Source organism: Dipodomys spectabilis, unplaced genomic scaffold, assembly GCF_019054845.1.
Source record: "Dipodomys spectabilis isolate Male_0828 unplaced genomic scaffold, ASM1905484v1 ptg000018l, whole genome shotgun sequence".
NCBI lineage: Eukaryota > Metazoa > Chordata > Mammalia > Rodentia > Heteromyidae > Dipodomys > Dipodomys spectabilis.
In genome coordinates this window covers 9,199,073-9,217,881 of record NW_024870695.1, presented here as the reverse complement: position 1 = coordinate 9,217,881, position 18,809 = coordinate 9,199,073, and the positions used below count along the sequence as shown (strand labels likewise).

Below are 18,809 nucleotides of genomic sequence, written 5' to 3'. Positions count from 1 at the left end.
TAGGTTACAATTCCCATTCAAAAGGATGACTGAGAATCAAAAGGCTAAGGAACTTGTCTGTGGTAAAGATAGACAGGCTAGGAAACCAGCTCTGATTTGCGGAGGGTGCAGCGCGTGGTTGTCTGTGTGGAGAGAGTGGACAGTGGGGCGGGAGTACTTACACTTTTTTGAGATATTCATGACAGTACTTCTTGGAGAGTGAGCGATAGCCATGCTCCCCCACCCCACATTGTGCACCAAATTCCAGCGCCCCTCGAACCTCCAACCTTGGTGAGTTAACCCTAACTGCTAAATTCGTTTGCAGCTTGGGAGCGCGGGTGAGGGGGCGGGGAGGGGGGGAAGCTGCTGGAAGGGCTGCCATCCGGGCGGAGCTGGGGGGCGGCGGGCGGAGCGGGGCCGCGAAGGGGCGGCGCCGGGAGAGCCGCGGTGCGGGGCGCCGCCTGCAGGGGGCGCTGGCGGAGGCTCCGGGCGGAGACAATCGCGCGGAGCGGGCGCCGCAGCCGGAGCCCGAGCCGGAGCCCTGAGCCGGAGCCCGAGCGGGGCGGCGCGGCGCAGAGCTGGGGCTGAGCGGGGCCGGCCTTGCCGGGCCGGGCGGCAGCTATGGACCGCTAGGGCCGGCCGGAGCCCCGCGATGCCGCCGCCCAGTGGCCCCAGCGTCCTCGCGCGGCTGCTGCCGCTGCTGGGGCTGCTGCTCGGCGGTGCCTCTCGGGCTCCCGGCAAGTCGCCGCCGGAGCCCCCCAGCCCGCAGGGTGAGTCTCGGCCCGGAGGGGCGATGGTCGTGGGCCTGCGCCCGGCGATCGGGCCCCTGCCAGTAGCCTCCTCTTCGTGGTGCTAGTGGATCGGGGTGCATTCTGTCCCTTGCATTGGGGTGGGGGGGGGGCTAAGCGACCTGGGGTCGGCTGTTATGGAGGAAAGTGGGGGGAACTGTCTGGGGCGCAAGTCTCGGGGAGGCACAATGGGGGAAGACGGGGGTCCCCAAGCTCGGCGTCGCCACCCCCTCCAGACTTGTTTTTCTCTCTCCTGGTCCTCGAGGCTCTGCTGCCTGAGCCATTGTCTACCGAAGACACCCGCCCAGGGGCGGGTTGGGGCGGGCGCCCGCGCCGCTGCCCCCCGCGAGTCTTTCGCTCGCGACTCTGGCTGGGTGGGGGGGTGCAGGCATCGGCTGCCACCCTGGGCCGGACGGGGGCTGGGAGCCTAGAGATGGGCTTGAGGGGGGGAGGGGAGGAGGGGGAGTGGGTGAGGCTGTGGGCGGGATTGACTGCTGGAATGGGCTTCTTCGCCGGGAGCCTGACAGCTTCTAGCCAAAACCTAGGTTTAGAATTCGGGGTGCACCAAATAAACGCTGATCAGCCCACGGTGGAAGAGGGGCTGCAGTTGGAGGGCCCTGAGAAAAAGGGGTACATTGTGATTCTCAACTCCAGGCACACGGCAGGGCTGTGGTCTCGGAGCCATGCTGAGATGGCTGGCTGGCTGTGGGCAGTGCCAGCTGGGAGGGCAGGTGTCTGGGTCCCCGTCCAGCCGGCCTCCTGCCACTCCTGTCCAATGACCGCTTCCAGATCACCCCCTCCTCACGTCACTTCTCCCCGGCCCAGGTGGGTGTGTGGGATGGGGGTGGGGCCGGCTCCTGCGGTGGGAGAGGCCACGACTCCGCGCCCGTTCCCTGGGAGCTCCCGCGCCTCCACCCACTCCAGCCCTGTGCCCACCTCCCAGGCTACTGCGCCACCACCCCGCTACGGCTCTCCCTACCCTGCCAGGGAGCTCCATCCCAGCCCAAAGCAGTGCCCTCCACTCCTTCCCCCAACCCGCAGGAGCCAACAGGAAGGGGAGGTGGAAGCGTCTTGTTGAGGGAAGTGGGGTCCGGATGAAGGGAGGAAGAGGTAGGATTTCCTTCTGAAATGAGGCTGACACTGTATGGATTGTCAGCCTTTGAGACTGCCAAAGGGTCTCCTGCCTCAGTCTCTCCTGCTCTAAGAAGAGAGGAGGTTTTGCCAGGTAGGAAGAGGCTCTAGTTTCTTATGAGGCCCCTCCCTCAAGGCCCTGCACCCCAGGGGAGAGAGCCCAGGGAATTGCCTGGAACCGGGCCAGGATAGGGGGCTCTCTCAGGCAGCTGGCTGGAAGCCCAGGTTGAGGGAAAGGGGGAAGGGAATCCTCTAGGCACCTGCCCAACCCCCAGCCTGGCATTAATGCCTCTTTCAGGCCTTACCTGAACACCTCAGTTTGGTTTCCCCAGGCCCCTCCCTTCTCCCAAGCCCTGGCTGGCCTTTGAGCCCAAGGCATTCCCTCAAGTGAGTACATTTCAGACTCCTGGGTCCCCTCTTCCCAGCTGCTCTGTCCAGCTGCTTCTGGCCCCGGGTAAGGCCAAAGAACAGTCCAGGCCCTTCCAGCTTCCCAGAATTCCTACTGCATGTGTTTGTGTGTGTGTATGTGTGCGCGCACACACATACACACACACACACTCACACTCCTTGGAGAGCTAGAAAGCAGGAGTGGGCCTAGTGGGCCCCAGTCAGCAGCATTAGGCTCTGTCCTGAAAGGTTGGAAAAGGAGGTGGGCTCTGGTGAACAGCTGGATGGGATGCCAGGGGCAGGCGTGGCACTAGCTCTGAGTGGAAGCCTGAGCTGAGACACCTGTCACTCTTGAGTGTTGGCCCCACATGTAAGGCCTTCCTGAAGTCTTTGAGGCTCCAGACCTCTCTATGCTCTGCTGCTTTTAGACTTCCTTCTGTATCTGAACCCCTCTAGATTTTCATCCAACCCCCAGTGCCCAATCCATCTACCTCCTGGGCCCCATCCTGAGGCCTCTGAACCTTTTCAGCCATGACATCCATTCTTAGCAGCCAGGCAGGGGAAGAGCAAGGCATGGTGTAGTGGAGGGGTAGTGGCAATGGGGCCCTATCACCTCCCTCAGAGCCCAGGACACCTGCAGGGCCAGCCCCGTCTGGACTGTCTGGACTGTCTCCTGCTATAAGCAGCCCCGGAAATGAGAAGACATATGCTTCCCTTCCCAGTCCCCTCCACACTGGTTTCCCCTGGACCTCAGCAGGCCCCCAGATTCTCCTTCTTCTTGCCAGGGGCCCCAGCTCCCTGCCTGATCTGGAATGAGGGCGTTGCCATAGTGACTACTGCTGACCAGCTATAGACACGAGGGGGAAGGGTCAGGAGATACTTGCTTGGGCTTAAGGGTTGGGATGAGTCCCTAAATCTAAAGGAAAACAGGTGTGTGCAAAGGACTCGGGAAAGGATGAGTGATGGGAGTGAACAATTTCTTGTATCCCTTTCTCCATGTTTTTTGAGAGAACTCAAACTTGGACCCACCTCATCTACCTTCCAAAAGGCTCAATCTTGACCCCTCCCCTGTCACCTGAGGTGCTACCTTCTCCCTTATGCACCCCTCCTCAGCCCTCTCTTTCTCTCCTCTCCACAGACAAGTGGCTAAGAATTTAGATCTTAGATTTAGACTACTATCTCTCTCTGAACACTAGCCACATACCTTGTCTTTGAGCCTCAGTTTTGTTGTCTGTAAAATGGGCCAAGGGTACATTTTATCAAATTTAATACATCATTGACTATAAGACACATGATTATTTCATGCACCAGTAAGAATGGGAATAATGCTGTTAGGTGTCATTATGACATCATCAATCACAGACACAACCTGGGTACAGAAACGTTGATGAAATACAGTAAACATGTCACCATCCATTCTCTCAGGCTGCTGGTGGCTGAGGGTGTAGCTTACTGGCATGCTTCATGTTCAGCATGCTCAAAACCCTAGGTTTGATCCCCAGCATGCAAAACATAAGCAAATACTAGCTCTTATTCTAGAATATCTGCTTTGGAGTCAGCTCCCAAACCTCTTGGAGCCAAAGTCCCCTCTGATTTCTGGATTGCCCTCAGTTCTCCTCCTCCTCCTGCTCCTCCTCCTCCTGCTCCTCCTCTTCCTCCTTCTCCTCTTCCTCACTCCTTCCCCCTGTCTTGCCTACAGAAATCCTGATCAAGGTGCAGGTCTATGTGAGCGGGGAGCTCGTGCCCCTGGCCAGGGCCTCTGTGGACGTGTTTGGGAACCGGACCCTGCTGGCTGCTGGCACCACGGACTCGGAGGGTGTGGCCACGCTGCCCCTCAATTACCGCTTGGGCACCTGGGTGCTGGTCTCTGCTGCCCGCCCTGGCTTCCTCACCAATTCTGTGCCCTGGCGTGTTGACAAGCTGCCTTGTGAGTGGAGGAGCAGGTGGAGGGGGGTGGGCAGCAGCTGACCCTCCCTCAGCCCCTACTCAAAATAGTCCTTGGGGGCGGAGGGGGGCAGGCAGACTTGATAGCAGCTGCTGCCTGGGCTGGGGTATGCAGAGGGGCAGAGGGAGGAGGAAGCCACTGGGATGCAGATGCAGGGGACACAGGGTGGGGGGGCTTTTCTGGCACTGACAGGTCAACCCTCCCTCTTGCAGTGTACGCATCTGTCAGCCTCTACCTGCTCCCTGAGCGGCCAGCCACTCTCATCCTCTATGAGGACCTTGTACACATCCTCCTAGGCTCTCCTGGTAAGCCTCCCCCCCCCAGCCTTCATTTCACATCAGCTCCCTCCCCCTTCCCTGAACCTAAGACTTCTTCACCTGTTAGCTGGGTGCCTTAGGCATGTCAATTAACCTCTCTGAGCCACATTTGTTCATGTGGAAGGTATGGAAGGTAGTTACCGACATCATCAATCCTGCAAACAAAAGGTGTTCAATCAATATTTACAGTTTACTGGGGTTTCTCGTGGTTTCCACTTCCCTCTGTTCTTACCTCCCTGCCACCTGCGGTGGATCTCCACGTACTTCTTGTATGCTTGGCAATGGGAGACGGCCATGAGAGAGTCCTTCCATAGATTGGACTCTCACCCAGTACAAGGCCCAGAACAATGCACAGGGGTCCTTGTGTATGCACAGGCTTTCAGTCTCACTCAGCTAATATTTCCTCCTACTCCTGCACCATGCCAAGTATGTTATGATGGCTGATGCCAGGCACAATGGTAGGGAAGAACAGCTCTGCTCCCTACCTTGTGGAGTTCACAGGCAAGTAGGAAGTCAGACAAATGCCATTGCAAACCCTGGAATAGTTATAGAGCAGGCAGGCAGCTGAGAAGGCAGCCGTGTTTGGTGTTGAGACACCCCTGCTCTTGGAGTGGAGCCGGCTGGAGCTGATGGGAATTTAATGAAGGGATAGTGGACCCTGTGAGCTCTGGAGGGGAAAGCGAGCAGCGGTACCTTTGCTCCAGAGGACCTGGGAGTCATCAGCGACTAGGCAGGAGGGGCAATGAGAACATTCTAGGACTGAGGGCTGAGAACATGCTAGGTTGCACAGAGGCTAGACACTATGTGGCTGATATTAGACAGCCACAGTGGGAAAGCTTGAGTCCTGGTTGGCAAATTACTCTAAATTACTGTTGCTTACTATTCATATGTGTATGCCAGAACTGAAGCTTGAATTCAAGCCTGGATGCTGTCCCTTGGCTTTATCTGCTCAAGGTTAGCACTCCATATGAGCTATAGCTCCACTATAGTTCCAGCTTTTTGGTGGTTAGAGTCTTATGGAGCACCAGGAGCTCACCCCTGTAATCCTACCTACTCAAGAGGCTGAAATCTGAAGATCACAGATTGAAGCCAGCCTGGGCAGGAAAGGCCCCATGAGATGCTTATCTCCAGTTAACCACTTAAAAAAAAGAGGGGAAGTGGAGCTGTTGCTCAAAGTGGTAGAGCACTATTCTTGAGCAAAAAAAGGATCAGGGACAGTGCTCAGGCCCTGAATTCAAGCCCCATGACCAAGAGAGAGGGGGGAATGGGAGGGAGAGGATAAGAATCTCATGGACTTTGCTGCCTGGACTGGCTTTGAACTACAGTCCTCAGATCTCAGCCTTCTGAGGGGCTAGGATCATAGGTATGAATCACTGCACCCAGCTTTGCTGACTATCTTCATCCCTCTGAGCCTTGTATGGTAGAGGCTTCTCAATGTCCCAGAAGGATTAGAAAATGCCAAATAGTCTCTGTTGCCACCTAGCTCCTGGGCTTCCAAGGGTCCCACAGGTTTTAGTATAAAGCTCAGGCCCCTTCACAAAGTTGGCAGTGCAGCCAGGCATGGTAGTATGTGTCTATGATCTCAGCTACTCAGGAAGCAGAAGCAGGAGAATCAGATCAAGGCCAGCTCAGGCAAAGTCATCAAGACTCCATCTAAAAACAAAAACAAAAAAGGGCTGCAAGTACAGCTTGCAGTGTCATAAGGAAAGCTGACAGTGCCTTCTAGACCCTAGCCTCCATCCTCAGCACTGCCTGCTCTGAAGGCCTGCAGGTCCTTCCCGTCCTCCTGGAAGGCCTTTCCCTCTTTCCTTCTTGAATGTGTTTCACTTAGTCTTCAAGATGCTCCAGGGCCTTCCCTGCTGAGGGGTGGGCCAAGCTCCCAGCATTTAAGAGAGACATGATGGGATGGGGGCAAGTGGGTGGGCCATGGCACTCGGGGGCCCTTGCATGTATAAAATGTAGTTAATAATAAAGACTTCTACTGTTACACTTATTACAGGGGTTACTATAGGTAATCTGGCCAGCATTTCATACAGCTTAATGTTATCACACACACACACACACACACATTTTTTTTCTTTCCAGTTGTGGGGTTTGAACTCTGGGCCTTGGCGCTGTGCCTTAGACCTTCAGCTTAAGGCGAGGGCTCTACTACTTGAGCCACAGTGCCACTTCAGTTTTCTGGTGGTTAACTGGAGATTGAGTCTCACAGACTTTGCTGCCTGGGCTGGCTTTGAACCACAATCCTCAGATCTCAGCCTCCTGAGTTGCTAGGATTACAGGTGTGAGCCACCGGCGCCAGGCTTGGAATTGTTTTTATGTCTATTCTCTCCACCCCAGCACACACACACACACACACACACACACACACACCACCACCACCACCACCACCACCACCACCACCCTAAGCTGTCTAGTGTAGCCATTAGCGATTTATGTCCATTTAAATTGAAATAAATTAATGATTTGTTATTATTATTTTGCCAGTTCTGGGGCTTGAACTCAGGGCCTGGGCACTGTCCCTGAGCTTCTTTTGCTCAAGGCTAGCATGCAACCACTTGAGACACAGCATCACTTCCGGCTTCTTCTGTTTATGTGGTATTGAGGAATCGAACCCAGGGCTTCATGCATGCTAGGCAAGCACTCTACCACTAAGCCACATTCCCTGTCCTTCTTATTTATTTATTTATTTATTTATTTTGTCAGTGATGGGGCTTGAACTCTGGGCCTGGGCACTGTCCCTGAACTCGTCAGCTCATTGCTAGTGCTCTACCACTTGAGCCACAGTGCCACTTCCGGTTTTCTGAGTCGTTTGTTGGAGATAAGAGTCTCATGAACGGGGCTGGGAAGGTGGCTCAGTGGTAGAGCGCTTGCCTTACATGCCTCAGGCCCTGGGTTCGATTCCTCAGCACCACATAAGCAAAAAGAAAAAATGCCGGAAGTGGCGCTGTGGCTCAAGTGGTAGAGCGCTAGCCTTGAGCTGAAGAGCTGAGGGACAGCGCCCAGGCCCAGAGTTCAGGCCCAACTACTGGACCCAAAAACAAACAAAACAAAACAAAGAGTCTCATGAAGGTTCCTGCCTGGGCTGGCTTTGAATTGTGATTCTCAGATCTCAGCCTCCTGAGTAGCTAGGATTACAGGCGTGAGCCACTGGTGATGAGCTTATTTATTTTTGTGCTGGTTCTAGGGTTCTTTTTCTCAAGGTTGTCACTCTACCACTTAAGCTCCAATTCTGTTTTTTGGTGGTTAATTAGAGATAAGAGTCTCACAGACATTCCTGCCCAGGCTAGCTTTGAACCATGATCCTCAGATCTCAGCCACTTAAGTAGCTAGGATGATAGGTATGAGTCACCAGTTCCCAGGAAGAATTTATTAAATGCTTAAAAATGAAAAGTACTAGTAATATGGTCCTGTGGGTATCATGGTGGGTAGCACAGATACATTCTCTGCAGGAAGTTCTTACAGTACCATGAAGGATAGCATTGCACTATACCATGAACTTAAAGGCAGGGAACTGTCTTACTCATCCTTGCATCCTAGGATGGAGAACACTGCTTACCATGGAAGAGATGTTGCTAATTGCTTGAGATCCTGAGCCTCATTATCTTATAGGTTTACATGTTTACTTATTTATTTTGACAGTACTAGGGTTTGGATTTTTTTTTCTTTATTTTTCAGACAGGGTCTTGCTTTTGCATAGCTCTGGCTTTAGACAAGAATCCTCCTAGCTGGGCGTCAGTGGCTCATGCCTGTAATCCTAGCTACTCAGGAGGCTGAGATCTGAGAATCATAGTTCAAAGCCAGCCCAGGCAGGGAAGTCTATGAGACTCTTATTTTCAATAAACCACTAGAAAACCGGAAGTGCTGCTGTGGCTCAAGTGGTAGAGCACTTGCCTTGAGCTGAAGAGTTCAGGGACAGCGCCCAGGCCCAGAGTTCAACCCCATGACTGGAAAAAAAAAGAATCCTCCTACCTCTCCACCTCCCTCCGGGTTTGTAGGCATGCACCACCATGCCACCATCCCTTGCTCATTTTATAAGGAAACAGTGCTTCACAACAAGCAAGCAACTTGCTAAGGGTCACAATCAGGATGGGAGGTTTCAGGTTCATGTCCCTAACAAGGGAACCATCTATGGCTGTCCAGTTCTCTCCAGGTCACCACCTCTCCGACCTTTCCAATCGCCTCACCCAGTGAGGCTCCTCTTCTTCCATACCTGCTTTTTTGTTCTGCTCTCTTGCCCAGGCCACTGCAGCCTCCCTCTCTCTCCATCCAGGTGCCCGCTCTCAGCCTTGGGTACAGTTTCAGCGCCGGGCAGCCCGTCTGCCAGTCAGCTCCACCTACAGCCAGCTCTGGGCATCACTCACACCTGCCAGCACCCAGCAGGAAATGAGGGCTTTCCCTGCCTTCCTGGGCACTGAGGCATCCAGCTCCGGTAAGCCAGGTGCCTGATATGGGATACAGAAAAGATCCCCTTCCCACAACTCCTTAGCACTTGTGTCCTCTTCTTTCAGGCAATGGCTCCTGGCTAGAGCTCATACCTCTGGCTGCTGTAAGCGTCCACCTGCTGACAGGCAATGGGACCGAAGTGCCCCTCTCCGGCCCCATTCACCTGTCCCTGCCAGTGCCCTCAGAGCCCCGTGCTCTGGCTGTGGGCACCAGCATTCCAGCCTGGAGGTTTGACCCCAAGAGTGGTAAGTGTCTCAGGGGGTTGTCAGTACTGGAGTTTGGAGGGAAGAACATTTAGGAGATTTATGCACCCCGGGCTCTCCTAGGACTGTGGGTACGCAATGGCACCGGTGTGATCCGGAAGGAAGGGCGGCAACTCTACTGGACCTTCGTCTCCTCCCAGCTGGGCTACTGGGTGGCTGCCATGGCCTCCCCCACGGCTGGTGAGAGTGGTGGGTCATCGGGGCAGGGGGAAGAAAGAGGGAACTTAGCAAGTGGCAGGAAGGACATCCATCCCTGAACACTAAACCCTTGCCTGGCACAGGGCTGGTCACCATCACGTCGGGCATCCAAGACATTGGTACCTACCACACCATCTTTCTGCTTACCATCCTGGCGGCTCTGGCTCTGCTGGTGCTCATACTGCTGTGTCTGCTTATCTACTATTGCCGGTGAGGGCACCAGCCCCAGCCCCTAACTCCTCTCACCTCAAAAGATCTGCTCTACCACTGGTGTCGCTGAGCCCAGGGGACCTAGGCCAGCTCTTACTCCCAGGGGACCCTAGGACAGACCCACTCCTAGTTGGCTAAGATGCTCTTCTAGGTTCTCAGGCACTTCTAGCGCGCGCGTACACACACACACACACACACACACACACACACACACACGAGTGTTTACCCCATGGGAACCCAAATGTAGCCACTGGACAGGGCCCTGCTTACCACAAACTTTTCCCAGGCCCCTGGTACAATAGTCCCCACTCTCTGACAACCCCAGGCGTTGAACCCGATCCTCTGTCTTCATCATGGGGAGTGTGCGGCGGGCTTTTCTTGATGGTCCTCCCTCTTTTCCCTCCTCTCCAGGAGGCGTTGCCTGAAGCCCAGACAGCAGCACCGCAAGCTGCAGCTCTCGGGGCCCTCTGATGGTAACAAACGCGATCAGGCCACTTCGATGTCCCAGCTCCACCTCATCTGTGGGGGACCCCTGGAACCTGCCTCTTCAGGGGACCCCGAGGCCCCACCGCCAGGACCCCTCCATTCGGCCTTCTCCAGCTCCAGAGATTTAGCCTCCTCCCGGGATGACTTCTTCCGTGCCAAGCCGCGCTCGTCTAGCCGCCCGGCCACCGAGCCTCCGGGTGCCCGCGGGGCCGAGGCTGCAGGGCTCAAGGGCGCCCGCTCCGTGGAGGGGCCTGGCGGGCTGGAGCCGGGCCTGGATGAGTACCGGCGGGGACCGGCGGGGGCGTCGGCCTTCCTGCACGAGCCCCCCTCGCCGCCGCCGCCGCCGTTCGACCACTACCTGGGCCACAAGGGGGCGGCCGAGAGCAAGACCCCCGACTTCCTGCTGTCGCAGTCGGTGGACCAGCTGGCGCGGCCGCCGTCGCTAAGCCAGGCCGGGCAGCTCATCTTCTGCGGCTCCATCGACCACCTCAAGGACAACGTCTACCGCAACGTCATGCCCACGCTGGTGATCCCCGCGCACTACGTGCGCCTGGGCGGCGAGGCGGGTGCCGCGGGGGTGGGCGACGAGCCCACCCCTCCCGAGGGCTCCGCCCCCGGCCCCGCGCGCCCCTTTCCCCAGCCCGATCCCCAGCGCCCGCTGATCCAGGGCCACCCGGGTGCGGGGGGCGAGGGCGGCGGGGCCGGCGGCGGCGAGGGCTGGGGGAGCGGGCGCTCGGCGCCGGTCAGCGGCTCGGTCACGATCCCGGTGCTGTTCAACGAGTCCACCATGGCGCAGCTCAACGGGGAGCTGCAGGCGCTGACCGAGAAGAAGCTGCTGGAACTGGGCGTGAAGCCTCACCCGCGCGCCTGGTTCGTGTCGCTGGACGGGCGCTCCAACTCGCAGGTGCGCCACTCCTACATCGACCTGCAGGCGGGCGGCGGGGGCCGCAGCACCGACGCCAGCCTAGACTCTGGCGTCGACGTGCACGAGGCGCGGCCCGCGCGCCGCCGGCCCCCGCGGGAGGAGCGCGAGCGCGGCCCCGCCGCCGCCGCCGTGCCGCCGCCGCCCGCGCCGCCCGCGCCGCCGCGCCTGGCGCTCAGTGAGGACACGGAGCCCAGCAGCAGCGAGAGCCGCACGGGCCTCTGCTCGCCGGAGGACAACTCGCTGACGCCGCTGCTGGACGAGGTGGCGGCGCCCGAGGGCCGGGCGGCCACGGTGCCCCGGGGCCGAGGCCGGAGCCGCGGGGACAGTTCCCGCAGCAGTGCCAGCGAGCTCCGGCGCGACTCGCTCACCAGCCCGGAGGACGAGCTGGGGGCGGAGGTGGGCGACGACGCCGGCGACAAGAAGAGCCCGTGGCAGCGGCGGGAGGAGCGGCCGCTGATGGTGTTCAACGTCAAGTAGCTCCGCCCCCTCCCGCCCGGGCCCGCCCCCAGGGTGCGAACCCCCCCCCCCCCCCCCCCCCCCGGGAGCCCGGAAAGGCGTCCTGGGGCCTGCGAAGCTGTTCCGTGGTATGTGCTGGGTAAAGTCGTGGGAAGGGGCCCTGGATCTGCCTCCAAGCAGGGGGAGGTGGGAGGGGTCCGGTCCCCCACTGGGAGGTGCTGGGGAAGAGGGCTGGGGGTGGGGGGGAAGCAGTGCCTGTATAAAAGTGGCTGTACATAGAAAGTTCTATCTTGGGAGAGAAGGAGGGGTTACCCAGCCTGGGCTGCTAGTGAGGGCTGGGAAGGGAGGGGGCGTTCTTTGTGGACCCTTGGGAGGGGAGGGGGTGCTGCTTGCTGAGCGGCCCATCTCTTGGGCTGCGATGTCACAGGGCCGGTGACTGGGGTAGGCCTGGGGACGGTGATGGGGTCCACCGTGGGCAACAGCAAATATAGAATGGTGAGGTGAACGCCTTGTGTGTCTTTCTGTGTAGCGTGAATGTTGGCACAGGACAAGGATCCCCGTTCAGGGCTCTCCTGGGGAGGTAAGGCAGGGTGGCCAAATCAGACAGTTAAGAAAGTGTACAAACTTTATTGGAGCACACGCACGCGCGTACACACACACACACACCACCTGTGGATAGGGGAAAGCACCTGGCCACAGGGTCCAAAGAAATTGGGCGAAGGGGTGGCAGTTTGTATTGTAATGTGGCTTTTGCCACTGTCCCCTAAATGAGGAAGGCCTTAGATCGAGGCCCCCACCTTCCATGGTAGTGGAGTAATTCAGAGTTGGGGGGGTCAGGGATAATTAGGGGGAAAAGGAGCGAGGGAGGCCTGAGCAGGTGGATGCCCTCTGGACAAGGTCCAGAGGGCTGAGAAGTGTCTTCTGTTCCTCAGCTCCTCCTTACAGCAGCTGTCTGGGGGCTGGGAAGGCGGAAAGGTTATCCCAGCGCGGGTTCTGCCTGCGCAAGCACTTGGTTCCCTTGGCCCCACAGCGGTAGCCTCTAGGACAGCAGTGCCGCCGATCTGCACAGCAGACACCCTGAATAGTTGGGGGGGGGGGGGGGCGGGGCAGGGCGGCGGAGAGAGGAAACAGAGTTAGACAAGGCAGAACCTGACCCATTCCCATCCCCAGTGCCAGGGTCAGAGGTGGCACTGACCTGATGGTAGGGACAGCAGGCCCAGTCCCCTCGGCTGTTTTGGCAGCAGGTTTGGTTATCATGGCAGAAGTGTCCTGCCCCACACTCCACATCATCCACACCCTCATTAGGGCCGAGAAGCAGGCGGGCGGCAGGACGGGCAGCGTCCACTTCCTTCTCACAGGATCGGGCCTTCACATTGCAGGTGTACCCCGCCGGGCAGCAATGTTGCCGGTCCTCACAGCACACAGCCTGCAGTGATGGAGTGACATCACACTCCAGCCTCCCGCCCTCCACACCACACCCCCTTATCCCAGGTCAGCCACACAGACACTCACATGGGGCAGCTGGCAGCAGGCCCAGCCCCCACTCAGGTTTGGGCAGCAGGTCTGCCCCACTGGGCAGCTGGTATGCTGGTCACAGCCAGTGTCTCCTGTGTGGTTCTGGGGAGCCTTGCGGGCAGGCATTTTCTCTAGTCCAGCCACTAGCTTGTTTCCCTTCTGACACCTTCCCTCAGCCACACATACGTAGCCCTGGGGACAGCAGTGCAGGTGGTCCGAACAGCAGACAGCCTGGGGGATGGGCAGAAAAAGTGTTCTAGAAGTTGCCATGTGGACAATTGTCTCCTGTCTACAGCTCCTCTAGCTGGAAGATGAATCTCAGAGCTAGGTGCCAGCATGGGCTAGGAAGTGTACAGAGTATAGCACGGTGGCCACCCATCTGACCAGGCCAAGGTACTATCACCCCAGTGCTGCCCCCTGCCCAAGCACCTCTGGGATAGGACAGCAGCCCCATTCCCCAGAAATTAGTCGGCAGCAGGTGCTGGATTGGGGACAGCTGGTAACATCATCACAGGAAACATCATTCTTCAAGGACTGTGGGTCTGGCAGACTGAGGCGGGCTGGGATCTTCTTCATCCAGGGTATCTGGAAGCTTCCCTGTTCACAGGTTCCCTTCTCAGTGTAACACTTATATCCTGCCGGGCAGCAGTGAATATGGTCCTCACAGCACACAGCCTGGAGTAGACAGAAGGGCCAGTGAGCACAAGGCCTCAGCTTACTGCTGCCTCTGCTCAGCCCAGCCCACCCTGGTACTTGGGTACCTGTGTAAATGGGCAGCAGCCCCAGGCTCCTGTCTGAAGACGACAGCAGGTATAGCCATCTGGGCAGCTCACCTCCATGTCGCACTTCACATCCTGCACTGTATAGGAGAGAGGACAGGTCAGCCTTGTGGGTGGGGGTCTACCCAGTTGCAGTCTCCACAGCCAGAACCCAGATGTTATAGGTAGAAGGCAGAATGTATGCCACCCTGCAGTGATCCCGAGGCAAGACCAATGTGGGGAGGTAGCTGCTGCCTAATCTCTCCTTGCTATCAGCAACCATCCCCACATCTGATCATGGAACAGTTTGGTGGAATAAGGTGGTTTGCTTGAGGTACCTGTGTGTGCAGGCAGCTTGCTCAGGAGGTCTGTAGTGTCATTCTCCTTGGAGAGGCACTTGCTCTGGGTCAGGTCACACACAGTGTCCTGGGGGCAGCAGTGCTGGTGGTCGGAGCAGCAAATGGCCTGGGTGAGGACCAGAGGTGAGTCTAAACTTCCAGTCAGGCTTATGCCTGGCACTGCTCCAGTACCCCCACTAGGGGGCAGCATGAGCCCTGAGCAATCAGACAACTGACCCCAGCCCCTGGATCCCCCTGTAAGGCAGTGTCCAGGCCAGGGTGGCTGTAAGTACACAGCCAAGCTGGCTCCAGCCCTCACTCACATTGGGCATTGGGCAGCAGCCATAGCTTCCATTGGGCAGCTTGCAGCAGGTAGAATCATCAGGGCACTGGCTCCGTGCATCAGGACACAGAACTGAGCTGGGCAAAGCCACTGGAAGAGGAGCTAGGCCTGAGGGATGGCCAGGTGGAGGGAACTTAGCCAGGAGTCAGATTAGGCCTCACCCCAACCCCCAGCCTGAGGTTCTCTCTCCTCACCTGCCCTATTAGTGCTTCTTTGTGCAGGGAACTTCTTTGCTAGGGGGAAGGTGCCTGTGGGTGTGACACAGAGGGTGTGAACCAGGTCACAGGTGGCCCCATGGGGACAGCAGTGCACCCTGTCTTCACAGCAAGAAGCCTGAGAAAAACAGCCATGGATGTACCTTTGCTACCCCCACCTCTAGCCATGCCCCCCACATCTTCTCACTCCCATCTCCTCACACCTGTACCTCGGGCAAGAGGCAGCATCCCCAGGAGCCATCAAGCATAATGCAGCATGTGGAGGAGTCGGGGCATTCGAACTGGCTATCAGGGCACTGGACAGCACCCAAGAGGTCATTATCTGTGGACAAGATGATCAGGATTCCACCAGCCCAGCCCAGTCAATGAAAGCCATTTTCCCCATCACTCAAGGAGCTTGTAGCATCAGAGCCTGTAGGTCCAGCTCTAGAGGCTCTTGGGGTTGCTACTAGAGCCCAAGATCCACTACCGCATTCTCCCTGTAAGACAGACCCTGCCTCAGAGAGATGACAGGGTGGGGCATCCAGTGAAAGTGGGTTGTCATTGAATTAGCCTGGCGTGGCCTCTTCCTACCCCACCATACCTATATCCTCTCCTGCTCCCTCCGGTCCCTGGAGCTGCCTTCTGTCAGAGCATTAGTACATTTATCACATGAATGAGAGCACAAGGACAGGAAATCGGGACCACCCACCCAGGTGGCTGGGGTCCTGAGCACTCTAGGCTCCTATGTGTTCCCTGCTCATCCCCAGCCCCTGTCGCACCTGATCTCTGGAAACAGGATTGCCCATCAGCACTACAGTGGAAGTCCTGGGGGCAGCAGTGATGGCCATCCCCACATGACACGGCCTGCAGGACACAAGGAAGCCTGTGTGGGCAAGGCCCTTTTACCAGAATAGGAGGGTGCAGGGAAAGAGTGAATGCAGCTCTAAGCCCCTCCAATCGAGCCAATGGCACGCTTACCTTTGGAAAGGGGCAGCAACTGGAAGTTCCAGCGATGGTGAGGATGCAGGAATGGCCAGCAGAGCAGTGGGCATGAGTCTGGCAGGGGCTGCCCAGACGCTGGCTCAGCGTTGTAGGCCACTTGTCCTAGGAAGAGAGAGGATTAAACCAAAGGACCTGTGCTGGGCTCACCCACTGCAGCCAAGGCTCCAGGGTTATCGATTCTTGTCTAGGGCAGGAATGGCACCCACCAGGACAGGGTTGCAGCAGCTGTAGCCAGTTCCTCTCGGGTCCGGGCAGCAGGCCACAGGGCAGAGTTGGCCATCTGGGCACTGTGTTCCAGCCACCAGCCCTACCCATAAGGCCACCCAGCTCACCAGGGTCCACATGGTCTTCCTGCAGAGTACAAGGAACATTCATCAACCAGCTTAAGCCCAGATCACCCTCAGTTCTGAGGCTGTGCTCACCAAGGGGCATGCCTGGACTCACTGCACCTCCCCAACAGCTGCAGGCAGGAGAACAGAAATATGGATTGATTCAGCTTCCTACAGGCACCTCTTGTGTTATACATGCACCTGCATGTACCCATCAGAGCATTTGCACATGTGTGGATCGATGTCTCCACTCAAGGCCTGAGTGTCTGTGGGTGAGTGTGTTATACAGGCTTAGGAGCATACGGAAGGCATGTGGTTTTTGTGGGCCTGATCTGTGAGGAAGTGGGCCAACCCTGAGGATATGAGGAAGGCCTTAGAGACCATGTGACACGACAGGGGTGCAAGGAGGGAGTCCTACCAGAGTTCCCTTTCCACAGCCAGCCAAGTGTCTGCTTGATGGATGTTATGCTCCCATCTGCAACCGGCTAAAGCCTTTCAGACTGGAGCAATCACATGATCATATGGGAAACCACAGAGTTGAGAAAGTGTGAAAGCAAAGTGTGAAGCAAAGTGGCAACAGTCTGCCCCTTCCCTCGAAGCCAGTCACTGCCTGTTCACAACTGTCCTCTCAGCCAGGACAGGGTTAGGTTCATAGGCTGGATCATCCTTTGAGAAAGTTATGTTCTAAAGCCCCCAACACTACGAGGGGCCCTTGTAAACTCCCCAGTGCACCCATTACCTCTGCCTCTCTCTCTCCTACCCTGGCCATGAGCTTCAAGAGTTTTGTCCACTCCGCTGCCCATCTGACTCAGTAGGAGAAATAGAACCTTGTCTCTGGTTGAGCACTATCTCACTTCCCTAACAAACTTGCAGCAGCTCCCCACTGGGGGAGCAAAACCAGCAATGTCTTGTGAGCCTCTCAGGACCCAGTTACAACTTTTCTCAAAGCAGTAACAATCTCCTTCATTTCTCAAAGAGGGAAACAAATTCAGAAATGTTGTCACGTGTCATACATGAAGTCATAGGGATGACAGGCTTTCATGGCTCCAGAGCACATTGGACCTGGGTTTGTATCACCAGTGGTACCCTAGACACTGCCAGGGAACAGACCCCCCAAGGCCCAGGGGGACAGAGGCCTGAGATCTAAGTGGAGGGAAAGAGACATCAGCATTTCTTGGGCAAGTGACAGAAACAAGGGATCAGAGATTGCCTAGAAATTCCACTTAAGGACTAGTCCTGGAATTGCCACCAACCAATTGTGAGGGTCTTAGAAGTTCCTTTCTTGTCTATTTGCCTCAATTCTCCCGTGTGTGGTTAGCAGGAGCCCCTAACCAGTATGTGGACATTGTTGGGAGCGTTCTCTACTTAGCCACTCAAATCTTCCTCTCCTTCACCTGGTGGCCTTTCACCTCTCCTTGCCCCACAGATGTCCCACCAGCTTCCTGAGTGTCCAGTGGCGACTCTCAGCAGGCAGCAGAGGGGAAGCTGGCACCCTGCTGGTTTATCTATACTTTTCTTCCTGTTTAGCCCTAGGTGCAGGAGCACAGCGTGTGCTTCTGCGGGACACTCGCTGCAGGCGCACAAAGAACGGGGGTGGGGGGGGGGGTGGGGACGGGACAGGGTGGGGGTGAGAGTGGTGGCCACTCTGAACGTGTGTCCAAACAGCCAAAAGGCAGCCCCTGAGCTCCGCAGTCTTCCGCTAGGGGGCACCCCCAACCCCGAGTGTCCAGGGGAGAGGAATTTCCCAAAAGGCGAGTCAATCCAGTTGCCAAGGGGCAAGGAAAAGAGGCGGGGAGAGGCAGAAGGTAGCTGTCCCACCCTCCACCGGAAGGCTAGCAGCCTCAGCTCCCAATTCCTCCGCCCTGCTCCCTGCCCCCAAGGAGCCCCCAGCTAGGGGAGGTCGGCCCCCCAACTCCAAGCCACTGAGAGGCCCACCCACCACCACCAGAAAGGGACACGGCGGGCACCAGTCGACCGAGGCAGAAATGCTGGTGCAAGGACAGGGCGCGCCCCGCCTTCCCGGCATGCGCGACCACCCTGTTAATGGGGTGGGGTCGCTGCAATTACTCCTTATCTCCTTTCCCCAAAAGCCAAAACCCCTCCCCTCTAGTGCCTCAGGAGTTCCTAGCAGCACGGGTCTTCCGTTGTCTCAGGGCTGAGACCCCAGAGGATCCTCGAGCACACACGTTTCCGCAAGGGCCCCCCCCGCCCCGGGCCAGGGGCAGAGCGAGGTGCGCACCCTCTCCTTCCTACCTGAGACCGCGTCCGTGCTCCCTGGTTAGCCAACCCCGGTCAGCTCCCGGCCTTCTGCCCTTCGTCGAGACGACCCGCCCACAGAGGTTCCCATTGGCCAGGGATGCGGGATCCCGCTCTCCTATTGGTTACTTTCCCCTCATGGAGGCGGGGCTGTCCTGGAAGGCTGAGTTTCTTTTTCACTCCATTCGCTCTCCTATTTCCTCTCTCCCCACACCCCATTTCCCTGAATCATGTGATTCGAGAATCATATGACACCGCGGCCCGCATCTACAGGGTTGCGGGTGTTTGCTTCCTCGCTGGCCTTTGCTGGTCCTTCATTCCCAGGACAGTTTCCTAGAGATGAGGACATTGACAGCAGACAGTGCTGCGCCCCCGGGAGGCGCCGTCCGGGGCGTTTGCGGGGTGTCAATCAGATTCTGAGTTGCAGAAAATTAGGCTTCCTTTTTCACTTCTGTTCAACGAACTCTGATTTAATGCTAGGCTGTGGCGACGGAAAGGAAGTCCAGGACAAAGATAAACAGCTTCTAGGTATTGCTTCCT

At 57.2% G+C, this 18,809-nt stretch overlaps 2 protein-coding genes across 8 annotated transcripts; one reads left to right on the top strand and one right to left on the bottom strand.

The window, feature by feature from the left end:
- The first annotated feature begins 601 nt into the window (after positions 1-601).
- Positions 602-11,587, top strand: Fam171a2 (family with sequence similarity 171 member A2). Its single transcript, XM_042673907.1, has 8 exons — positions 602-749; positions 3,985-4,212; positions 4,443-4,535; positions 8,821-8,979; positions 9,059-9,238; positions 9,320-9,436; positions 9,538-9,664; positions 10,076-11,587. Exons 1-8 carry the CDS (start codon positions 632-634, stop codon positions 11,550-11,552), a joined length of 2,499 nt encoding a protein of 832 aa, XP_042529841.1. The 5' UTR covers positions 602-631; the 3' UTR covers positions 11,553-11,587.
- Positions 11,588-12,142: 555 nt separating this feature from the next.
- On the bottom strand, positions 12,143-18,339 carry Grn (granulin precursor). Of its 7 annotated transcripts, none has more exons than XM_042673789.1 (14): positions 18,267-18,339; positions 15,891-16,035; positions 15,661-15,786; positions 15,444-15,546; positions 15,284-15,322; positions 14,910-15,022; positions 14,680-14,818; positions 14,466-14,593; positions 14,143-14,269; positions 13,808-13,905; positions 13,476-13,721; positions 13,044-13,277; positions 12,727-12,957; positions 12,143-12,608 (listed from the first exon to the last, which is right to left on the bottom strand). In XM_042673789.1, exons 2-14 carry the CDS (start codon positions 16,026-16,028, stop codon positions 12,471-12,473), a joined length of 1,860 nt encoding a protein of 619 aa, XP_042529723.1. In that variant the 5' UTR covers positions 16,029-16,035; positions 18,267-18,339; the 3' UTR covers positions 12,143-12,470. The 7 variants fall into 7 exon arrangements, with proteins under 7 accessions (XP_042529723.1, XP_042529724.1, XP_042529718.1 ...); XM_042673790.1 differs by having other exon boundaries at positions 18,259-18,282; XM_042673784.1 differs by lacking the exon at positions 18,267-18,339 and adding an exon at positions 16,134-16,226.
- Between the last annotated feature and the right edge of the window lie 470 nt (positions 18,340-18,809).